Source organism: Vespa mandarinia, chromosome 13, assembly GCF_050613455.1.
Source record: "Vespa mandarinia isolate Hongniang chromosome 13, ASM5061345v1, whole genome shotgun sequence".
Classification (NCBI taxonomy): Eukaryota; Metazoa; Arthropoda; class Insecta; order Hymenoptera; family Vespidae; genus Vespa; species Vespa mandarinia.
The window spans coordinates 3,732,013-3,742,500 of record NC_140822.1 but is presented as its reverse complement, the minus strand read 5'-3'; the positions used below and the strand labels follow the sequence as shown (position 1 = coordinate 3,742,500).

General features: G+C 26.0%; 1 protein-coding gene across 7 annotated transcripts in view; it reads left to right on the top strand.

The window, feature by feature from the left end:
* LOC118444329 (protein Skeletor, isoforms B/C) overlaps positions 1 to 10,488 on the top strand; it is a 106,757-nt gene extending 96,269 nt beyond the window's left edge. For all 7 annotated transcript variants that reach the window (XM_085660844.1, XM_085660842.1, XM_085660839.1 and 4 more), the window contains 7 exons: positions 4,708 to 4,946; positions 5,902 to 6,082; positions 6,593 to 6,965; positions 7,612 to 7,932; positions 8,699 to 8,822; positions 8,948 to 9,242; positions 9,948 to 10,488. In XM_085660844.1, the coding sequence (XP_085516970.1) occupies positions 4,708 to 4,946; positions 5,902 to 6,082; positions 6,593 to 6,965; positions 7,612 to 7,932; positions 8,699 to 8,822; positions 8,948 to 9,242; positions 9,948 to 10,100 (1,686 nt within the window). In that variant the 3' untranslated portion in view covers positions 10,101 to 10,488. The remainder of the gene's footprint in view (positions 1 to 4,707; positions 4,947 to 5,901; positions 6,083 to 6,592; positions 6,966 to 7,611; positions 7,933 to 8,698; positions 8,823 to 8,947; positions 9,243 to 9,947) is intronic.

The window sequence follows — 10,488 nt, the reverse complement described above, 5'->3', positions numbered from 1 at the left end:
TGCTAATAATATCATAATAATGTTACATATTGACGACAAACGAGTGATACGTAAATATATGATATCAGGTCACATCTCTCTCTCTCTCTCTCTCTCTCTTTCTCTCTCTCTCTCTCTCTCTCTTTCTCTATCTATCTATCTTTATCCTACTAATTTTATCGAATTTTTAATTCGTACCGTAACCATTTGATTCGCTTCTCCCCATGGACGACGGATGGGATGGATGTTGTTGGGGTCGGGAGAGGGTGGGGGGAGCTTAAAAAAAAAGAAAAAGAAAAAAAAGAAAATCCAATATTTATGAGCGACCGCTTCGAAACTACTCGCACACTCGTTTTAAATCCCTCACTATGTTTAACAACTTCACCGCGCTTCTGCAGATTCTAATATTTGCTCGTAACTTCACGCGCCTCTATTTGCGGCGACTATCTCTTTCTCTCTCTCTCTCTCTCTCTCTCTCTCTCTCTTTCTCTCTGTCTCTCTCTCTCTCTCTCTCTCTCTCTCTCTCTCTCTCTCTCTCTCTCTCTCTCTCTCTCTCTCTCTCTCTCTCTCTCTCTCTCTCTCTCTCTCTCTCTCTCTCTCTCTCTCTCTCTCTCTTTATCTCTCTCTCTATCTATCTATCTTTCTATCTGTCTTCCTCTTTTTCACTATCAACCTATATCTGCCATCTTTCTCGCTCATGTTTCTTCTACCGCTCGCTCGACTAGCGGTTCTCTCAACCGGTTATTCCTCGGTCCAGATTATGCGGGTTCAGAGAAAGTTTTCGGTATTCAGACTACTCTCTATCTCTGTCTTTCTCTCTCATTCTCTCTCTCTTTCTCTCTCTCTCTCTCTCTCTCCCTCTCTTAATATCTGAATTTCTTATATATATATATATATATATGGCATAAATTATTATTGCGATCGAATAGGCAACATCTATCGTATGATAAATTTATGAACTTATATAATACGGTTAGATCAATATACGCTATTTTTAATAAAATCGAATATATGTACGTATGTATCTTTATACTAGGTGTCTCATTTTAAACGATACAACAAAGATATGTATATCTACGATCCTTATTGGTTTCAAAGAGAGAGAAAGAAAGAGAGAGAGAGAGAGAGAGAGAGAAATTGTTCGAAACAAAAGTCGTTTAAATTGATTTTAACAATGGAAAATGATAAAATATTTATTTTAATTAAATTCATAGAGACTGATACTCTTCTCGAGATACGAAAGTAAAATATTTTTTTTCTCTCTTCTTTCTTTTATTTTTATCTTTTATCTTTTTGTTTTTTTTTTGTTTTTTTTATCGGAAATCGATATTTTAAGTCGAACAAAAGTTGTAGAAAATATCAATACGAATTCAACGAGTATCTAAACTCTATCTTTTCATCGATATTTCATCGAGTTATGACGCCTTAAAGTTTAACAAACTGTGTAATCGACTACTGACGGGTATCACGCTTCAAATGATTGCAACTTCAAAAATGTATAAAGAAAAATAAATAAATAAGTAAATAAATAAATAAGTAAATAAATAAATTTAATAAAAAGTGAAGAAAAATAAATTGAACGATGAATTCATTGATTATCAGATGTTTATAATAAAATTGATCGCATTGTTACGACAATACAGTTTATAATAATATTCATAATAATCGTAATAATCGAATATAAAAAATAAGGATTTTAATTAATTATAATAATCGTTTGAAAAAATATTATTTAAGAGAATGTAAAAAGGAAAGAAAGGACAAATTCGATTGTTTTTTTTAACCGTCTACAACAGTAGAATATTATAATTTAAATATTTATTAGATATTTAGCGTATAGTTATTAATTTATCGATGATTTTTTTTTTACTAATAATTTCTTTTATGATATAATATTTTAATAATAATTGTTAACTAATCAAAAAAATACATGACATTTATTAATAATATTTTATATATATAGCATTGTTTTTTTTTTATCATTAATAATAAATTACTCTGGGAGTATCATTCTTTTTCTTTAAATAACAATTTCAAATTCTTCTAAATTATAGATTAGAATTTAAAAGCATTATTAAGAAAACTTCACTTTAGCATTTTTGATTTATGGTAGACTTGACATTTTTCTTTTAAATAATTTCTCTTATTTTATAATATTTTGATAATAATTGTTAATTAATTTTAAAAAATACACGATATTTATTAATAATATTTTACGTATATAATATTGTATTTTTTTATTATTAATAATAAATTTTTCACTGGACATTTTTTTCTTCATCTTTTTTCTTCTTAAATAATAATTTTTCAAAAATTGTCGATTAAAATATAGAACATTAAGGGAATTTCACATTGATATCTCCGATTTAAGGTAGACTTGGCAACTGTAGGGACTCACGTATCGATCCGAATTCGTAGATAGAACGTAGTATTGTAGAATAAGCTTATTATATCTTTCTTTCGCCTTGTTCTTTAATACGGTAGAAGAATAGACTGGAATAGGTGAATAGAGATATCGATTACACTCGATCGCATCTCTTACACACTTGAGCCAAGACTTCGACGTGTCCTGATTTTTACTCTCCGTTCGAATATCCTTTCAAAGGAATCAAGATTGTCTCTATGGAAAGAATTCAATATACACATGATATAACGAAATATTAATATCTTAAAAAATAAGTCCCGAAAAATTATTTTTCTATTATTCATAAATCAATTTGATTGTAATTCGTTTTCATTGTTTGTATGAAAAAAAAAAAAAAATAAATAAATAAATTATTATCATTAATTAGTTTCAATCATTCATTCATCGTTAATTAGTTTATAATTATCATAATAATGATATACTTTAATATATTGTTAATAAAAATCAAATATTTCTTAATTAACAATTATATATAAATTTAGATAAATTTTAAAATAAATTATCATATTACATATACCTATATATATTTATGTGGATATATAATATATATATTATATATTATATATTATATATTATATATGTATGTACTTTACATTTATATATGGAGTATGTACAGTAATAATTGTTATGGATATATATATATATATATATATATATATATATATATATACATACACACATTAGTTATAAATAAATAAATATATATATATAGATTTTTTATTAGCGTTATTAATTAATTATCAAGCAAATAATTAAAATTCTTTAATAATTAATGAAATAAAAAATTACAAGTTTTTAAAATTATCATCATTTTTTTACTACTCTTATCTATATATATATATACATTTACATATATTACACAGTTAACGTTCGAATGATTTTGTATAAATTTGTTGGTGGTTTTAAAATCAGTTGAAAAATCGAAGGGACCATTGGATTTTCTCCCATAAAACGGCCCCCAGGGAAGAAACAGAGTGGAGATCGGTGCTTGCACGAAGGGTGAAATCCGTTTCTCGGATTTTACGACGGTCCGCTTGAGAAATCCTTCTTTTTACTTTCTTTTCCCTTTTCTTTTCTCTCTCTCTCTCTCTCTCTCTCTCTCTCTCTCTCTCTCTCTCTCTCTCTCTCTCTCTCTCTCTCTCTCTCTCTCTCTCTCTCTCTCTCTCTCTCTCTCTCTCTCTCTCTCTCTCTCTCTCTCTCTCTCTCTCCCTCTCTCAGTCTTGCTTTTAGACATTTGACGGAACTTGGAATATAAACGACTCCAACCCCCTCATCGAGACGTCAACTTTAACGATGAATGGACGGGGGGAGATAGGGGGAAAGGGATGAAAGTGGGAGGGGGTTAGATGATAGATCGACTTTTTTCAACGGGCTCTTCTCTCTGCACGGGGATCTAAATATATGGATTCGTATAATGATAAATTGGATCAATTGTCATCGTCAATGTCGTCGGAATTATTTATTTATTTATTTATTTATTTATTTGTTTACACGAAATTATAAAACAAATGTATGATACTAGGTAAAAGAATAGAAACGAAGATAATTAAACGAAAGAAACGAAATTGTCTCGTCGATTAACAATAAGATCGTGTGATCGTTTTGAAATATTAATCAATTTGATCCTCTTGATAGATCTTTGAGAAGTACCAAGAAAATGTTATTTAAAAGAAAAAAAAAAAAAAAAAAAAAAAAAAAAAAGAAAGAAAGAAAAAAAGTAATAATCTCATTAATTGAAACAATGAGATCGTAATAATTACGTTAAAAGGAATGAAATTGGATCGCTTTGATCGTACCGAGAGAAAATTCTTAACATCGTTATTTATCTAAATGATGATAAATAAATAAATAAGTATCATTAATACAAAATAAAACAATATTTTTCATCGATCAATAATCGGATCATGATCATTAGTAAAACTTCAAATTTGATCATAGTTAGGTCATCGAAAAAAAAAGAATCATATAAACGGTCGTTTAAGTCAACAACGTTATAGTCCAAAATAATAATGAAACAAAGAAAAAGAAAAATAAATAAATAAAAACTCATCTCATTAATTAGAACATTAATAAAGATAATAATCGCATTTAATATATATTAATGAAATAATATATCGTTATATGATCGTTGAGAAACTCATCATTTAATTACTCATAATTTGACAATGCGGTCAAATAAAAGAATTATTTATATTTATTTTGTTCTAACGAATAAATTTTTTCCTCTTTCTCTCTTTCTTCTTCTTTTTTATATTTTTTCATTTTTTTTTTCTTTTTTTTGCTTTATTATTATTATCTTTCAGGTCGACTTCGGTGATATTTTCATTCCATTGGATTTAGACGTACCAAAGCCTCGAGTTTTGCCTGAATTTTCAAGACTGGCCCATGGTCTTCGTAGCGGTAATATCAGCATCCTTGATAGCAAAACCATCTACATTCCCAATTTGCATTATGACGGTGCTGGTCCAGATGCCTATTTTTGGGTTGGAAATGGCTCCGAGCCACATATTTTGGGCGTTAAAGTACCCAACGAAGTAGGAAGGTTAGTAATAATAATACAATTATTGGTAATCATTTATCAATTTTTGTAAAGTTAATTTTTGTAAAATTATTTTTTTTTAAATTAATTAATTATTTTTAAATTAATTTTTGTAAAATTAATTTTATGAAACAGAGATTTTTATAAATTTAATCATTTAATAATAATATTAAATTTTTTTCATATAAATACATATATATATATCTTTTTTTGCAATATGGAAAACACAATAATCATTCTGTTTTAGAAAAAAATTTTTAAATAAAACTAATAAATGTTATATATGTAATTAACAAATTATTAAATCCGATAATATGTATATACGTATGAATATATTGTTATAAAACAAATAATTTGTTATAAAAGATAATGTACAAAAAATAATTTGTTAATTATATAGAATAGAATTTTAATTAATTGATAGATTACTAATAAATATTATTATTAAAATTTTTATTAATTATAATTATTAAAATAAATATTTTATTATAGTATTATAAAAAGAAATAATAATAAATTACAATTATTAAATGTTATAACATTAATTTATATACGTATATCATATATAATAAAAAAGAGATTTTTATAAATCTAATCATTTCATAATATTCTTGCTTTAAAAAAAACCTTATAAAAAACTAATAAATCTTACATAATTAACAAATTATTAAATTTGATAATATATATAAATATATATACATATTTATATATATATATATATATATATAATAAATAATTTGTTATAAAAAAAAATTTTAATGAATTGATATATTAGTAGTAGATTATATTATTAAAATATAATCAATCATATTTTGTTATGATATTATAAAAAAAAAAACAAATAATAATAATAATAATAAATTATAATTATTAAACGTCATAATATTAATTTTAATTAAAACATTATAACATACAATGATGTACAATCAATTTCAAATATTATCCTTTACAATAATAGTTTGGAACCTTTAAGAGGATATCAAGGGGAAGACATAGAGATTGTTCTCCCAGATAATTTGACCGCCCATGATATCGACTGGTTAGCTGTATGGTGTGTCCAATACAAGCAAAACTTTGGACATGTTCTAATACCAAAGGATCTCGACATACCTCCTGCTCTTGGCCAAACGAAAATCACGGTAAATCGAGTTGTTAAGAGACTTATAAATGTAGATTATTTACCTTTACCTTACCATTTCTCTCTAGTTCCTTTAATTAATATCACACGTGCATTTGCAATCAAACATGGAATAGCCGCACTGGTGGTACAAACCGGTACGTGTAATATGTCATCATTTAATATAGAAAATATTTACGTACATACATACAAACATACATACATACATACATACATACATACATATATATATATATTTTTCTTTTTCTTTTTTTTTTTACGTCCATCGTTCGTTGTCTTATTTCTTCTTTTTCTTCTTTTTTTTTTTGCCTATTCAAAATTGCCACTCATCGTTCATTTTATATTTAGTTTAGATTATACAAGAGATAATTATCATTCGTTCGTTGCTCCTTTTTCCAATTAATTTAATAATATAATTATAATCGTTAATTATATCCTAATTTATTTTTAATATCAAATGCCAACGAGATAATATAGATTAATTAATTTGAATTTGTAATTAATTGTTTAGACGAGCAGTACGTCCGAACCGGCTACGTCCAAACAAGGATTAAGCAATTGCAAGGAGTTGCTCGAAGGACGTGTACAGGTGCAATGGGAGTTGATTGGTGACGACGTGCAGATTCAAGTTTCAGGTCGTATCAAGGAGGACCAATATGTAGCGTTCGGTCTATCCGGTGAACAGGATAAGCCTGAAATGCTCGGTGGCGATGTCGTTGTTGTAGCTTACAACAAGAAGACAGGGAAATTTATTGCCGAGGATTATTACATGTCCGATATTTCTCAATGCGATGGGAAAAAGGGTGTATGTCCTGACGAAAGAGTTGGTGGTAAAAACGATGCTATCTTTTTGCACGGTGAAAGAAGGAACGGCATAACAACAGGTATACATATATATATATATAAATACATATATATATATATAAATAATTAAAGTTCAATAATTAAATTCAAATAATTATTTAAATGTTACGAATTAATAAACAATAAAAAATATTAATTAACAAACAATATGCAATATTAATTAATACTCAATAAACAATATCATAATTAAAAGTAATAGATAAAAATAGAAGTATATATAGAAATAATTATAATTAAAATTAATAAACAATATTATTATCAGAGGTTTTATACAATTTTATTATTTATAATAATTATATTAGTTTCATGAATATGAAGACGCAATTATAGACTTTCTATCATTAACAATAAATTTAAATTATCACGTGTTCAATGTTCTTCATATATTATAAATATGTTCAATATTATTCATATAATATTGAACATGTATAATATCATTCATATAATATTCAACATGTTCAATATTGTTCATATAATATCAAACAAATTTTATATTATTCATATACAATAATACCATTTAATTTTGTTTAGTTTATGATAAACATATTGAATTAAATTTACAATTAATCGATATCAATGAGAATAATTTGGCCAATTAATATAAAAATATATAAATGATTATAATTGTCAATATACGTAATATATACGTAATTTTTATTATTACAGTAACTTATATGCGACCCTTACGCACGAACGAACCTGAAAAAGACAGAATGATTCCTGAATCCGAGACCAGCGTAATTGCTGCTATTGGTCCTCTCAATTCAAGGGGAGAAGCCAATGCTCATCAAGCTTTCGACGTGACTACCGAGGATATACGTATCGACTTTACGTCGAAAAATGTCCACGAGTGTACTAATTCCCTATACAACATCCCCGACATGTCTGACATTGAACCCTGGCCACAAGCCGTGATCGACAATGAAGATACCTTCAGTGCTAGGATTGGACCAACCGGTGGAATGAGAGGATATTCGCGTATAACGGGTAAACCAAAAAAATTTTTCTCGATATTTGCCTTGTTACAAAGAAATAAATCCTCTTTGAGTTTAAATGATTTTTTTCGTCTCCCAAATTTTTCTTTTTTGTTATTTCTTCATCATCTATTTTTTCTACTTTTTCTTTTTATCCTTCTTCTTCTTCTTCTTCGTCTTCTTCTTTTTCTTCAAGTATAAACGATATAATGTATGTTTGATTTAAAAAAGATACATATAATATATTATACAAAATATTCATTTAAATATATATAGGAAATTTTCTTTTTTAATATAACAACATTTTCTTCAGAATTATATATTATAATTAAAAATCGTAATTGTACAAAAGTTTATTATTATTATAATATTCATATATTATATTCATATACATATGTATTTATATGTGATATGGGTATATTCATGATTTTTTTTATTCTTGTTATATTTTGTTATATTGTTTATATTTTTTTATTCTTGTTATATTATTTAAAATAAATAATATAATATCATATATATATAAACAACATAATATTGTTTGTACAGTATATAACAAAGTACTAATATATATATAAAAAATATTTATATTTATTCCATATTAATAATAATTAAAAAAAAATGTATAAATATATATATATCATCAATGAAATTAATTAAATGGTAAACATATTTTACTCGAAATATAAGATATAGATGACATTACGTAATATATTTTAAATCAAAAAACTATAAAAAAAAAATTACACATATACATATGTATACATAAATTTTTTAAACAGGTCAACCTTCGTGGGGTATCGCGTGGTATATCAATGATCTATTAATACCAAAGATCACTGTTGAAAGAGGAAAAGCCTACACATTTATCGTAGAAGGTGGTAATGATCCTACTAATCCGGCCAGGTAAAAAATAAAACAAAACAAAAAAAACAGACATAAAAACATGAGAAATAAAAATACGAGAAAAAGAAAAAAATGTAATAGGGAGAAAAATTTTACGATTTTAATTTAAACCTTTTTTACGACAGATATCATCCATTTTACATAACCGACAGTCCTGAAGGTGGTTTTGGACAAAAAACTGAACCTCAACAAAGACAACAAAAAGTGTTTGCTGGTGTTGCATATGATAATGATGGATATCCTTATCCAACTGCAGCTGGTCGTTATTGTGAATGGGTTCATAAGACGATAGACAAAAGTAAAGAATCGGAAACGTTCAAAATCTTTTTCCAAACATTAAGACTGGAATGTGATGAAGGTGATCCTGCTAAACTCGAATGGATCGTACCAGCAGATGCACCAGATCTATTATATTATCAGGTATGATTTATATATATATAGTCGAAATTTTTTTTGTAAAATACTATAATATATTATATTACTAATTATATATTATATATATATATATATAATATTATATATATATATATAATATAATATATAATTAATATAGAAGATCATTATATATTTCTAAATAATTATAAAAATATCCTAAGTTATAATTTCTTTTTTTTGCTAAATCAGCTTCATGTTTCAGCAAATAAGTTTTTCATTTGGATCCCTTTAATAACAATTACATTTAAAAATTGTAATTCGACAAAATATTTTCGTAGACAGAAAAAAAGAAGAGAAAAAAAAAAGAATTGCATTTATCAATAATCATAAAAATTCCACCCTAAATTGTATAATTTCGCTTTTTTCTTTTTTTTTTTTTTTCTTTTTTGGTTTCCAATAATTTAATATTACAAAAATCTTTTCCATTCTTATACAGTACTTTAAATAAGACTTTATACAGTATTATAATAATTAAAAATTTGTATATAATTATATACAAAAAAAAAAATAGAAAAAAAATTTGTATGAATTATAAATTATAGGATCACATATAAAAAAAAAAAAAGAAAAAAAAAGACAAAAGGAAGAATTTAAAAAAGGAAAAAAATGTTATTTAATAACGAACACTAATTTTAATCGCAAAACATATTCGTTCGTTCATATCTTTTTTTGCTTTTTGCTTTTTTTCAGTGTTACACGCACAACAATCTCGGTTGGAAGATAAACGTAATTAACCCCGGTGATAGACCTCAAATAAATGGAAGTGGCTTGAAGAAACATGCTTCGATATCGACAATAATAATCGCCTTTATCGTCGCCGTCGCATTTGCGTTCTTAAGATGAATCAAAAACGAATCAATTCGCCGTTCCTTATATATTTTCTTTAAGGCGTTATTGCTCTCGTGGTAATAAGAATAATAATAAGAGAAAGAAAAAGAAAAATATAGGAAAAATTCATCGGAATTAATAATGAATAATAACAATAAAGCAAATAAAAAGAGAGATAGAGAGAGAGAGAGAAAAGAAGCACGAGAGAAAAATTGTAAAACAAATAAACAAACAAACAAGCAAACAAAACAAAAAAAGAAACACGATACAAGGTTGTAAGAAAGTATTTAGCATGTAAGAGATTTCATTGTATACAAAACAGATTAGAGAAGTATTTTTAAGACCTATCAGATTCAATATTTCGTATTATACGATATACATACATATGTGTATATATACATAT